The 14,623-nt window shown below is 39.9% G+C and overlaps 1 protein-coding gene across 1 annotated transcript; it reads right to left on the reverse strand.

Annotated features, from left to right (window-relative positions):
- Positions 1-490: 490 nt before the first annotated feature.
- Positions 491-10,687, reverse strand: LOC139723097 (protein Wnt-7b-like). Its single transcript, XM_071634366.1, has 4 exons — positions 10,617-10,687; positions 3,783-4,012; positions 2,834-3,102; positions 491-970 (listed from the first exon to the last, which is right to left on the reverse strand). Exons 1-4 carry the CDS (start codon positions 10,685-10,687, stop codon positions 491-493), a joined length of 1,050 nt encoding a protein of 349 aa, XP_071490467.1.
- Between the last annotated feature and the right edge of the window lie 3,936 nt (positions 10,688-14,623).

Genomic DNA, 14,623 nt, shown 5'->3' on the forward strand with positions numbered 1-14,623 from the left:
CTGCACGATGAGTAAAGGAACATATTACGCAATGGCTTTTGATTATTTCTCGGATTTGATGCCGGACAAGGCGTGTTAGGGATAAGACAAACAAAGGACGCAGGAGAATATCAGACACTGACTGAGATGTCGTACTTCAAATATAGAAAAACAGAAGACATCGGCAATCCTAGACCAGAGGACAACTGTTGGGTTGCCGAATGGAGGATTGCTATCCTGTTAGTGATTCAAAGGGTACCTACGATATGTTCCTAATATTGCTTGACTCTATAGATGTTGCGAGATTTGCAAAAACTCTACAATTGGGAACCTATTAACCCTTTATGCGAAGTTACGAGCGTAGTCTTATGACAAAAGAAAGCCAAAGGTTATGGTTGGTAAACTTTTACGGATGACAAATCCGTGGCTTTTTTTGTACGTCATCTTTCTCGTAATCGTCATCGCCATCATCGTCATCGCCATCATTGTCATTATCGTCAATCTTTTACCGTCATTTGCACGTGTATTCTTCAGTCTGTTCACTGCACTGATTGCATCTGACGTAGCAACACCAGTAAAATTTGCAGTTGCACTGCCATATCCGCGTGTACTGGTGCGTGTTGTAGCCCCTGCCGCAGCACATCAGGTCACAGCTGTCCGTCGATGTCGACGTCCGGTTGCACCTCCGCCCCACGGTCCCAAGCGATCCGTTCCTCTCGTCCAACTCGCAGTAGTTTGGCGAGCGGTGTAGGAAGACCAAGTGTGACAAGCGAGGCTTCCTGTAATTGTGTGCGTCTTTGACTTTCAAAAAAGTGGGGCTCCGCGTTCGCTTGGCCTTCACGGGCTCCACCTGCAGAGTTCTCTCATACTTCTCCATAAGTATGTTGCCTACTGACCGGAAGTTGGGCAGCGTTGTCCAGCAGGTTTTAGTTGTGCACGAGCCGGACACACCGTGACATTTACACTCCATATCGACGTGGTCCTCTACGACCTGCGAAAGCAGAGTAGGCAAATACATCGTAGAATAACCAAATCATGAATGTGTCTGAAGTTGTAGAATATTGTTTATTATTTTAAAAAAAAAAGTTGATTCAGTCAAGCTACTGATGTTGGTATACACAACGTAAGAATGCCATCAGAGTAGAGGACGGTGTCTCGACTAGTCCTACAGAGACGCGTTTCCTACATCGTCAAACAATCAAACAATTAAAAGTTCAATCACTATTCAACCTCAACGTGAAGTAAAGCACCGGACAATCACTACGGGACAGATTAGTGTTTCAACAGTGTTTTACAAATTTCATTCCCGTTAATTCCTCGCAATTAGGCGAACATCAAAATGTTGAATTTACATATAACTTGATAGAAATAAGTTGCTATTTGGCACTGTATCAAACCAATCACCTAGAACATTTAGCCCAACTGCATGCTACCTTGCTTAAGCACTATCTTCTTTTTTTCTCCCCTCTCTCTTTCTCTTGCGTGTGTGTGTGTGTTTATGAACCCCAGTGCCAGTAATATGTCTGTAATTGGATAGCAGAATACAATGACTGCTGCTCCTCTTGGGAATCTTTCCCCAACCTTTTTCCATCTTGCCAAGTCTCTTCCCTCTTTCTCTTCACACAAAAGCGGATGTAATTGCTTTGCGGATGAATAAGCGTCGTCGATGGTCGAGGAAACCTTAGACAAGTCGCCATAATCACGGTTTGTCGGTGTGCGAAGAACGGCGTGTTGTTATTACTCAGTCCATTGAATTCAGTTGATGAAAACTAATTGATACACAATGCTATATGTCATTATAGAAGGGGGCTTTGTTAATATGTGCGTGCAGACGACAACTGGTCTGTTTGTAACAGTAATCTTTAACTGTCTGCTTGATATTTGCAGTGCCCTAGATTGTCTGGTGAATAAGGCACGTAAGAATTTCGACCAAAACTTTGCAAAGCTCTAAGGGTATTACCTAACCTTAAAGCAGTGATGTATATAGGTTGTATTCTTAATGTGAGTATTGCGTTTGCTGTGCTCATGCAGAACAGGAAACAACTTAAAACTTGCTCATAACGATGTTGAAATAGCATTTCCTCATAACACTGTTATTTTTCCCAATTATCATGTGGTGTAATTTTGTTTTTCGCTTTATAATACAAGGACACTGACAGCTCAGAGATTTTTGTTGGTGGTGTTTTTTCCCCTTAAAGTATACCTTTTCTCACTGTCATTAGAATTTCTGATTTCTAACACTAGAGAGAAATGACTTGTGGCACAATTCAAAAGTTTTATCAAAAGCCTGATTTACTGCAACGCAAGGAAGTGATCTTTTCGTGCCTAAGCCACGAAGATCGTCATTAATATCGGTCACAACCACAGGGATAAGGGAGTTTACGGGGAAAGGGGTGACTCGTCAATTCTTTTTTTTAACACAGGACTAGACTTGGGACTTGCGTTAGATTGATAACAGTTCAAATTTTTGTGTGTCATTAGAACATTTATGCACAGAATAACGATTGTCATCATATCATCTAAGTTCAGCAAAAAATAAATCCTCCTTTAACTGGTTTCCTTCGAAATTATGAGATCTCTAATCTCCATGTACTTTGCACAAAACCATCGGGGTTCTACAGGCAATATCATAACTTTACGAAATATGATATTCTTGTATCATTCTATTCCGTTTGCTTTGGCACGCTTGAGGACTTGAGGAGCCTTCGTTTTTAAGGATCCAATTTGTGCTGTTGGTGAAATGATCAGAGAAGGAGTGGAAGTTTTATGCCTACTATACAAATCTGCAACCTTTAGCCGTCTAACGGACATGATTTTGTCATATAGAATCTCCTTATGTCAGTCTGTTCTTTACCTTTCTGCCAACTTCATTGTTGTGAAGGTTCATGAGCGTCCTGGCATTGTTTGCCACCTCGCCAGCGTCGAGGAAGAGTCTCGAGAATCGGAGTCCATACTTGACGTCGGCGCTGCAGCCGCCCCACCGCCATCCCTCGTCGGTGACGCCCGTCTCTTTGCTTCGGTCGCAGCTGCAGTTGGTGAGGTTGCCCTGCATACATGCCTCGGTGATGGCGTGTGTGATGCCGGCCGACGTGATTGCTTTGCGGAAGGCCGCCTCGCGATTTCCTGCCCGGGAATCGGTTTACAGAAATGATACAAAACGGGAGGAAAAGTATGAAACTCTCGGGGCAATACTGTGTCGACAATTCAATTTGCAATGCTGTCCCTTCGACAAGAAACCACATAAACTACAGCATCTCTAACAGAAACAGCGAATGAGGCCGTGGACACGGGAGTATTTTTACCGCAAGATACAAAGCGATGCTGACTTTATATCTGCAAATGGGATTTTGAACTGCAGGCCGGAGTCATAAGTGTTACGGACCAAATTAGATGCCCTGACGGTATGTCTGAAACTTAAATTCTTCTTCACGGAGATACGTCACACATGTTATGGTAATCATTATTGTAATTATTAAATACTAATCATACATTTCTGTTAAAATTTGTGAGCAGCTGAGTTGTGATAATGACGACTGTCTGTCAGAGAAAGAATACTGCAGAATCCCCTCCCTTTATAATGCGTCTCGCATTATTCGTACTCTATCACTGAGTGCACTTCGTGCATTCCTATATGACTCCATTAGTTGATGTATTTGTCCACAGTCATCAAGACGAACTTCTGAGCGATCTTGATACAGAGGAGCAATGTGGATCAGTGGTATAGGCCCCGCGATTATTAGTCAATAAGGATTCAAAAACGCGGCAATAGATAACACTTTCATTCGCGTGCGGCATCCACCTACCAGCAGGGACTTCCTGCGCAAAGAGCACATCGTCGTGCTGGGGAAGCGTGCAGTTCCACCTGCCATTCCTGAACTGGTAGCGGCACTCCCTGACGGCCTTCTGTGTGCCCTCACCGATGGCCACGATGGCGTCGGGTTTGCTCTGGCAAATGGCGCGCTGTCTGGGGGCTAGTCCGGGGATTCGACTGCAGATGACGTTGGCTCCGAGCGCCACCACCGACGAAAGAGCCCTGTGTTTGGAGCAGATGACACAAATTAATCAATCAATCACTCGAATCACTAGAAGTTGCGTATGATAATTTATAGAGTAGATGAATTCATTGTGGGGAAATATTTCACCAGCAAATGATAAACAGATGATGACGCAAAAATAAATTATTCGATTGATTGATACAACAACTTTTTCAATATAACATAAACACACACTCAAGTACGTGCTTCCTGGACAGCATTTGATAGTGAACAGGGGCACAATATCCATATAGTAGTTTCCATCGATTTGATTCTTTTCAGATGATATAACTTTCCGTTTTTTCTCTTGCTATGCATTTGTATGTGTAGTTTGTGGTTGATATTTCAAGTGGACATAGATTAAGGAAGAAAAAAATGATTAGTGAACGACATCTACAACAATATTAACGAAATTGTATCAGAGCGGGATAGAAATAATGCTTATGATTATGCACATTAAACATGACGGTCACAAAATTACACACACACAAGCCACAAAGAGGTCACACAGTACCTTGAATATATAGGCTCGAATATCTATTCTGGGGTCTGATACAGAGATCAGATATTATCGGGGTGGGGGAACGCTCACACAGACGCACACACACAAAAAAAAAACCTGTGAAGACAACAACAACAACAAAGAAAAAGCAGAAACAAAAAACAACCAAACTAACACTGTTTTTGTGTCGTAACAGATTTACAACAGTAATCAGATATTGCACCACTTTCCATGGACATACTTGTTAACACTGTAAAGCTATAAGTTACCTTTCCGTATTCGTTCTAGGGAGAAAAAAATCAAGTCAGGTTCAATGAAACAAATCCTTGTTTTTTTGTTTGTCTTTGGTTCAAACGCAACCGCACGCTTGGAGCATAGTATTACGTTTGGTATACTGCATATAATCCTCGCTTTGAACTTTAAACTTTACTATTGCATGTCTGGAACCATCATGTTGTAAAGCTATAAACCTTCACATCATAAAATTTTCTAATTGGTCTCTTAAAATCCACGGTTCATTCAAATAGCATATTAATGACGGCAACCTCTTTGGAATGTCATTTAACCTTTTGCTTACAGGAACCAGGTTTGCCACGCAATACAAATATGGTGAATTGCCATTTGTCAGAAGGAACCGGTTGATTCAACTTAGATTTTTCAATGTCTTGACGTGGCTTCCGAATATCAACCAATTATTATTAATGATGTTTGAGGGGCACAGTTATAAACTCCAAATTAGTTGACAAAATCGTCAAAGAAACGATCATTAGTGATTTTATGAATTTGTCTGCCCTCCCCTACACCATGAAGGCGTTGTGCTCTGCCAGCAGAGATACATTTGTTTCACGTGACTTTTATTAACATCACGTTTACAGGTTCCTGGATTGATGTGGATATCTTTTTTTTTTTTTCTGGTGGATAGATGGGCATTAAATCAAAGTTGCACCCTATATACGCTGGAAAGGTGGTTGTCCTTATTAACAGGAGGATGTTCATAATTTCCAATTATATGTACATATTAGCTAATTCTTCCCATCACCAAATTTATTTGGGCAGCAGTATAATCATGATCCTTTGCAGCTTTTATTTTTTTCTACATGCCTAAAGACCTTGATGAAGAGGAGACTATGAAGTCAATCTTAAAGGAATTATTATGATCTTTCAGCTTAAGGACAAGTAGTTTTAAAATGTATGAGTGTATCATGCATGTACATCCTTGTTGACAGATTTGCTCTAATTCATAGTTAATGGTTTTTGTATCAAGGCTTTTAATACAACAAGAACGTAACAAAACCTGTGGGCCACAATAATATGCTTAAGAATGAATGTCTAGTAAAGAATTGAAGATTAATTTTGATTGCAGATGTGATGCCATGTTGTCATTTTATCATTGGCAAATAAAATAAGTCACTCTTATCATCCAAAACCGGGAAGCAATTGTCAGATTTACACCTGCATTCATACAAAGTCACACTCATAGTCAACGAATTTTGTGACCTATTGATTTTATTCTTTGCCTGAATACGAAGCTGTATCATACAGCATATACATAGAGCAGGTACTGATTAAAATGCTAACTACATATACATGTCACGTATGTTGCACTTTGGCAAGGTATAGTGTGATCAGTGTCTTACAAGCCTATTCATGAAGGTCAGCATTTTGTCCCTGAAATAAAGCGATAATTGCATATCAGTCTGCAGGGATGGAACATTCTTGAAACTATGGCAACTAAGAATTCACAACTTCAACGAAATGACTGTGCCATGACTTGATGTGCTTGAAACGATTATCTTTTTACCGACAAATTTTGAATATGTGAAATCAGAATAAAACGGGAGAGACTGGGTCACTTCTTAAGTGAAAAGGGCTGGAAAAAATCATAACATAACACTTTTGATCTGACCTGCATACCGCCTGGGTTACTCAGAGTGTATGGAAGACGTCAAGTGTACAGGTATCGTAATTTAAAATGATTTCAAGTTTCACACTCCATCAAGATACATGAGGCGTATACCACTCCGAGGGCCACATTGGTAACGCAAGAGATTATCACGAAGCGGTTCGTTTTCCTAACTTCTATTTCCTAACTTCTATTGCGTGTTAAATTTACGGCATTACTAAAGAGTAAGATGAGGAAAAGTTATCGATACGTGATGGGCAATAGCGTCAGCACATAGTCGAAGATGCGCGTCAGTGGAAGATGGTGTACAGACTGAAAATTGAGGAGATATGTCGCCATGTTTGTTGTCTTTAAGTTCATTTCAAGTCAGCTCAATTCATTCATTTCCATTTTTCCCCCAACAAAACATAACAGAGCATAAATCAGGAATCATATCACAGCCATAGTAAAACACAAAGTTATGTTTCTAGGGAAAAAAAAGAATTGAGAGGTCCACTAAAAAGCATGCTTGTATACTGTGAACCACTCAAAAGATTCTTATGAAAGTTATTCTTATGAAAGGATTTCTATGTAAGGATTCTTGTGAAAGTTAAGTTATTCGAAGGCGTGAGCCACACACTATAGTAGAGCTGGTCAAACTGCAGGATGTATCATACATTTGCAGTTTGACGAGCTCTAGTATGGCTCTACATGTACCATACAGAGCGCATTTCCATGATTTCGATGGAGCACTTCTTCATGCCTATAGGTATAACCTTCAGGTGTTAGGTAGCTGCATGTTTGTCGTACTAACGGTTATAACATAACACCTTCATTTCGTTTCAATTCATTTGGTTTATTCGCTTTCATTTAGAAAAATGTAAATGTCCAAAACATATCATCGTAATACAGAATTATGCATATGCCAAATAATACGTAAAAATATGATCACAATATGATTGGTTGTAAAGCAATGATACACAATATGCATATATTGTATTTGTTATGCTTCGTTATTTATATGTAAAAATCCCCAAATGAATTTCCTGTAATGTTTTTTATTGGACGATTAAAATGAATTGAATTGAATTGAATGATGCACCGTTAAGTAATAGCATACCATTAAACGATCATTTCACAAACACCGTGTTAGTCTTTAATATCTCCTTAGGGGGCGTGGGACTTGATATCATTAAAAAAAAAAAATCATTTCTTAGCGCTGTATTGAGTCACATTTTGACTAAATATCATAAGGGAAGAAATTAGAACTTTAGACATTTTGAAATTGAGGTCAGTGACCTCTGAGAGAGATTAGTGAGGTAGAATGAGACTGGAGGCCAGGAAATAATAAGCCAAGAGTCCTCGTCCAAGACGAATCGGCACAGACTGCAGTGATCATTACGAAACATAGAACTCAAAGCCCAGTTTGAACATTCCACCTGACTTACTCACAACCTGTCGGGAAATTAATAAATGTGTTCAAGGTTTACAAACAGGACCGGCGAGCCGACCGACGGCATGGTATAGGACATCTTCGCAAAACAACTCGGCTGCCTGAGTGGCGACAAGGCAGTAAGAGAGAAAGGGATGACAACAATCGGTGATAACAGAGCTCCATGATAACTTGCACTTTGATTACGCTCACTTCTTTACCGAATGTGGAGAATACTAAAATCTATGTCTGTACACAAAAGCAAGAGTACATTCGACATGACGAAAAAACAAAAACAATCAGCTCCTGTTCCGTAACATCATTGTGAATCTGACTTGACAATCATTTTATCAGTGGCGTGTCATAATCACTCGGTAACAGGTAAACAAATCTTGGCAGATTGTTGCCTCATTAAATTTGATTGAATGAATGAAAGCAAAGTAGGTCAAAGGTATGGTAGAATAGCAATCTTGATCATGAGTCATGCTATAAACAAAAGCATGTGGTATGTGGATACAGGAACATGAAAATTTGGAACACATCTTTTAATGTGTGCTGGATGTAATGTATGTGAAAACTGCAAATGGAAATTTCTGTATTACACACATTGGCACAATACAGATACAAGGTGCATGCATTGATAAACAGCTGAACACCGACTCCCACTCTGGTATACTGGTCGGTGTAGACGGCGATTTGGCGTTATTTTTCCCAAAGAGGCGCCGCTTACTAAATACGCAGCTTGTGCATAGCTCACTGTTAAGCCATACATGCATCCATACATAGATACCCAAACGGAAACAAAAATTGACCCATATATATATATATATATATATATATATATATATAGTGTGTGTGTGTGCGTGTGCGTGTGTGTGTGTGTGAATACATACAAACATACACACCATCTCACGCATCTGGTCCTCACTTCTTTAAATTTTTATTTATTATTTACCTACGTCGGTCTAATCTTCATTAGCTCTATACACAACTGAGATTCCTGTTTTTATTGTACTTCGTTGAAAAAGTCGCTATAAAGTCTGGCCACGGCAAAATTTATCCCTTATTTTGTAATAAATTAACAAGGATGATTTCACACCGTGTTATGAATAATACGTCACTAAAACAAGCTGATCCTTGAGTTTTCCCTATATGGTGAGTTTGTTCGCGTTTTCAAAAAGCTAGACTTTGATCTGTCAATTACGTGCTTTCGTAAAGTTGCGATTCATCAGAGATCTTTGGAATGCAAACCATAGTCAAAGAGTCTCGTCAATTAAACGGCCATCTAACGGATCTTTTTCTTCGGTTGTCCTGGCAATAGAAGTTCTGTTTGTGCTTCTAAAGTTGGACGAAAATCCTAGAGCAAACAAATCTGTCTTACGTTTCGCTTTCACCTTTTACATTTGTGAGAGTGTCAATAAATGGAAGTAAACCTTCACCGGGAGATGTTTTTACATGAATGGCGTCTCCCATGTTTTACCGAGTCATTGTGACACTGCTCATCATTGTGCTGAACATAATGTGCCTACTTTAATTTCGAACAGTGTTCCTCCAAACGTCTTTAGGCATATGAATGTGAGAACAAAAAAAAAAATCTTTATTCATTTCAATCCGCAAGTCTTTCCTACAACTATACGTCTTACAGAAATGAGCGCACAATCACAAAATACGCGTATACGAACAACTGATTCACAATGCTGACAGAATTTCTCCTGCTTGGCTATATAGGAGCGAGTATCTTTTTCACGGCATACCTATGAGTCAACATTGATACAAAATATTTCTCATGCATCCATGTTTTTTGCGAACTGATTATTGCTCATCCCGAGGGCGCGACCTCCGGGGCTGGTCCGTACGGCAAGAAGGGGTAAGAGTTTGCCCCTCTTTAGCATCAAATCACTCCTCATTATGTCGGAGACATTGACTGCAGCTGTATTTACCTGAAACGGAGTGGTAGTTAGATACAAAATCATTGCAACTTTCAGGTGAAAAAGAATAACTTTTGTGTGTTTTCTTCCCTGGTTTGAGTTACCGCATAAGTTGTGTCCGTGAGAGAAGTTCTCGAGGTGAACGCACTATGGGTTTGGCAGCCATTCCTGTAATGCGAAGAAATGCCCAGTTTAATAGGGAAATCAGGACTAGTTCCGCCAAAAGCCTGCGGGACTTGGCGTCCGATGAGTGCATCGGGGCTGACCACGCCAAGCTCCGGGGTGCAGTCCCGTTCCAATTGAGGCTATTAAGATGGGTTCCCGGGAGGGGCAAGACTCAACCGCGGATTTCCTCCACTGGGTACCAGATCAACAACGCAAACATTGGCATAACCTTGACTACGAATTATGACTTCATGAGGAGAAGTAAATCCAGCAATTTTAGTGCCATTCAAGATGTCTTTCTTCGAAAGAAAGGACAGCGAGAAATGTGGATATTAAAGCATAAGCATTTCCCACTTAGACCTAGTTAGCCGACAAATGACTTTTGTGAGAGTCTACCTTATAGGTAGAGCAACTATGCAATCGAGAGGTAATCTAGATGACACTTAAGATCCCCTGACCATTCTGGATGCTGTCATCAGTGTGCTTTCCGCGGGATGGAGATCCCCGATTATTTACCCTTATCTTAAGGGCAAGGTCAATTCTAAACGCGCTACTCATCGGTTTTTAATCTAAACCACGTGATTTTCATGTAACAAGTCATCTAATGAATCATTGTCATAGCCCCATGAGAGGAGATTTCATTTGATATCATATAGTTGAGATGTAAATGAGCAAAGCAGGATGATACACTTACACAAGTTTTGGTTGGCAGGAGAATTCGGCCAGCAAACAAAGGTAGAGTAACCAGACGGAGTTGGCGCGCATGGCTCTCCCGCTAAACAGTATAACGAGAAACGATCAAGATTCCATAAGACCCCTGAACGCCGGTGGAGTGAGTTCACCAAGATTCCCCGCTTTGCCTTCTATATCCCAAGATGATACATTGTATACCAGAGCTCAAGACGCTGCACCTACGAGTCTGACGTCACACACCATAGCTCCATGAACAAATTCAGACCAACTGGATTCTTCTCAAGTCCAGCAGTAAAGTATTTCAAAGTCTTCACTTCCCAGACAAAAATTGGAGGCATGTATGTGATACAAGAGAGGCGCTAAAGACCACGGAGTATCGATGTCTCGGTCGTCTGCTAGTGATCGGAATCTGTCACGCTACACGAGCTCGCCAGATCGTCGCACACAGAAAATCTGTTCGTTGAGTAAATAATACACACGTGATCGCTGTCTCGAGAGTAAGGAGCTGAGAGAGAGAGCCATGCCCTGCACTCTGCACACAGCTTATTCCCTTCTCTCCTTCCCTTTCCCCCTCTTTCCCTGGCTCTCAAATTTTGGCTTGGTATAGATCTCGTCTTAAGAACCCTTTTCTTTGTATCAGGCTTATGGAATTTCTGGTGTGTTATACCTTTTGCCCATCCTGGCACTACAACCTGAGTTCTGTTTTCATGTTTGATTAGCATCACCCCTTGCTTCATTTGCAAAATCATGTAATTCTTCAAAGATGCAAAGATTTACACAAACATCTCATTGTCAACGACCTTTAATAGACTTTACAAAGCAGGTGTGCATGTCACTTCAACAAAACAAAAAATACTTCTAAATGTAGTACAACATGTTAATGTAATCAATGCTCAAAGAATCGTACAACTGTACAAATGCTGTCGATACCAAGCGATTACTTTTCGATTTGTTTTGGTGGCGTACACAAGAATTGAAACATGTAAATTCAAGGTCTCACAATGACATCTTGACATTTATTCCTTTCGCAAAATCTATCATACCTTGCGATGTTCAGTTTTTTGTGAAGATATTGCTTTAGAGAAACACAAGATCTCGAGACATGGCCGCCCATGTGAGCATCAGGTTCAATGTGACATGAATTAACATTCATCGAGCTACAGCCAGCCATCGTCACTCAACTCACTTTCACATCTGGGAGATGGAACATTTGGGAAAAACAGGAACGAAATCCATGGTAGCAACTGGGATGCCATAACAAGATATTACTCTCTTGTTCCACGTTATCATAACAGAGCAAAACGAAACAAGTTGACAACTGCAGAAATACATGTCTCTCCACCCGTTCCCGTTCATAACATTTGCAGATGAAAAAAAAACAGCTTTAGTGCTTCAAAATAGTTCCAAAATGTGAGTAAGGGGCAAGAATAACGAACATGGAAATGTTAATCAGTATAATCAATATACAAAATGTGAACAATAGTTTTTATTAAGAACTGTTTCTAGAATAAACCGTCACCGTGACGGTTTATTGAGAAAACTAATGATATCCCCTTATATTTGCGGCTTTATTGTGAAATTTTTGTACGGTAGGATGTTCTGTGGTACAACTACAACTGAACTATGTACTATGCATCAAATGTGATAATTCGAACATTTATTTCATCACTGATTTATAATGTTAAATAGTGGCTTTAATGGCTTTTTACAGTCGTACGGTGAAAAAAAAATAATGTGGAGAAAAAAAAAATCATCTCGGGGAAAAATGGTGCCCGTTGCAGGTATGAATAAATGAAATGAAATAAATGAAATAAATAAATAAATAATTAACTTTGAATTTATGTATGCAGTGAAGAGAACTCAGGAACTTTGTGAACAGATTGTCTTTAAAAAGTACATATACATGTATATATGAGACTAAGAAATTATCTATGCAGATGACGATCACATTCCACGCGCATATCTAAGTCTGTGAGTTTTTCAAAATTTAAACCCTGTGTATATCTGCACATCGTTTCAGACTCCATTTGTTGTTGTTATCGTTATTATTGATCTTGCAGAACTGATACAGTCACTTCTTTTGCGAACACAGTTCAGTTATTCACGCTTACGTTCTGACGTCACTGAATTGGTGACTTGTCTTGTTAAATAAGGTCGTATGAACCAGTGGATGTAGACACTTTTCCTTCTTCTTTTTTTCTGCCATCGCGATTTCTTGTCTGAAAAGTGTGATGTCCGTAAAGACTTGAAGGCAACACTTGTAATCTTTAAGGTTTCCTCTGAGTCGCTTTTGTGTTCGACAACTTGAATCCCTACTTCTTAATCAAAATGATCAAGTCATATTATCCTAGGGAATACTAATGTCATATTCTAAATTATTTCTTCAGTCGCCGATAAAATACGTCTGTGAAAAGCCTTCAAATCCGATTTGGCCTACAACTTCTAATTGTCACCGTCGTAAATTCTCTTCTTTTCTCTGATCTCAAAGAAACATTGTTATCGTTCGTTATCATTACATCGCTTAGAATTTTAGAAGAACAAACATTCCTTTTGCCAACAATTGCGTAGAGCGAATGTGACAATAAAATGAAGATGATTGTTATCAATTTGCAGGTAGCATTAGAGAAACCTAACAATTCCTGACCGTCTTTTAATTTTTCAAATTCGTGTCAGAGACGTGCAATTAACAACGATTGCTAAATGGATGATTGCGAAGCCACGTCTGTTGTAAAGACATAACCCGAAGTATTCTGGTGCTATGCAACCAGCGAGGCTTCAATTGATGAAGTAGACGAATTATTAGATAAAGAGCGGCGCAGACAACAAAGAGGGAGCGTTCCAGGTTAGAAGGAGAAACCAATTACGCAGGTACACTGGGAATAAACTCGCCCAGAGCGGAACGTCCGTGGTTATTGTTTGCTAGATCAAATTGTCCTTTTACGTAGGAAATTCTCAATAATTCTCAGAATTCTATGACTTCATCTCACTTACAGCTATCATCAGGGCCCTGTCGTGTAACAGCACCGTGGTGTAGTCGACTGGTATGAGCTATGAAGGCAAAGACCTCGGTTCTTCAACGATTTGAGAGTGACGGCGACAATACTGGAAGCCATGCTGACATCATAGCAGAAACAGATGTACGTTGGAAAGTTAGCGAGACAAACTGATCCCAGACAGACAGACAGACAGACAGACAGACAGACAAACAGACAGACAAACGGACAGAGAGAAAAACAAGGGGTATACCAAGAAGAGAGAAAGAGAGATTTAAAGATAAACACAACTGATATTAGATATGACAAGATTTCACAAGAAGTGTGTGAACTCTGCCCTTCATTTCTCACCACGTTAAACATCTGTCATTTCACATTACCATCTGAATTATCCGCTGGCCGTCCTCACAGTTTCATGCCCTTCATTGTAATGAAAGAATTACCTTTCATCCGCCACGTGTGCATTACCTGCACTCCAAAGTTTAATTAAACCGAGAGGGCCATGGTGACAGTTCGCATCTTTCAACTTATCCTGTGACCACGAGAGGTAGGCGAACAGAAGACTTCATTTAAAGGACCAACGTGAGACCGTGACATCGACGGTATATTTGGACAGACATAACTTCTATTCTCATGGAGGCGCCTAAAAAGGACTGGGTGCATCTTTCAATAGCATAGTAGCCCTCCTGATGGAGGAAATGTATGCAAACTCCCAAAATGCCCTTTTGTCACATTAAGATGTATTTTCATCAGGAATAGTACTATTTCTTTCAATTGCAACGTTAAAGAAAGCTTTTAGTCTCCCATTTTTGTATATCTATTTTGGGGGTGGTTAGGGAGGGAGAGGTTGGTGACGTAATAAACGATAAAGCAATTATCATTTCATGTTTCGTCAGAGCATGCCAGATAGTTATCTGTTCTATATTGATGATTCTCAATTTGATTTTTTTTTTCAGTGTAGGCTTAGTCATAAAGCCTTAACCTATCTACCATGTAAAAATTTCAAAAAAACGCA

The sequence above is a fragment of the Diadema antillarum genome, unplaced genomic scaffold, assembly GCF_040938485.1.
Source record: "Diadema antillarum isolate AM-2024a unplaced genomic scaffold, OU_Dant_1.0 scf00000180, whole genome shotgun sequence".
In the NCBI taxonomy this organism is placed as follows: Eukaryota; Metazoa; Echinodermata; class Echinoidea; order Diadematoida; family Diadematidae; genus Diadema; species Diadema antillarum.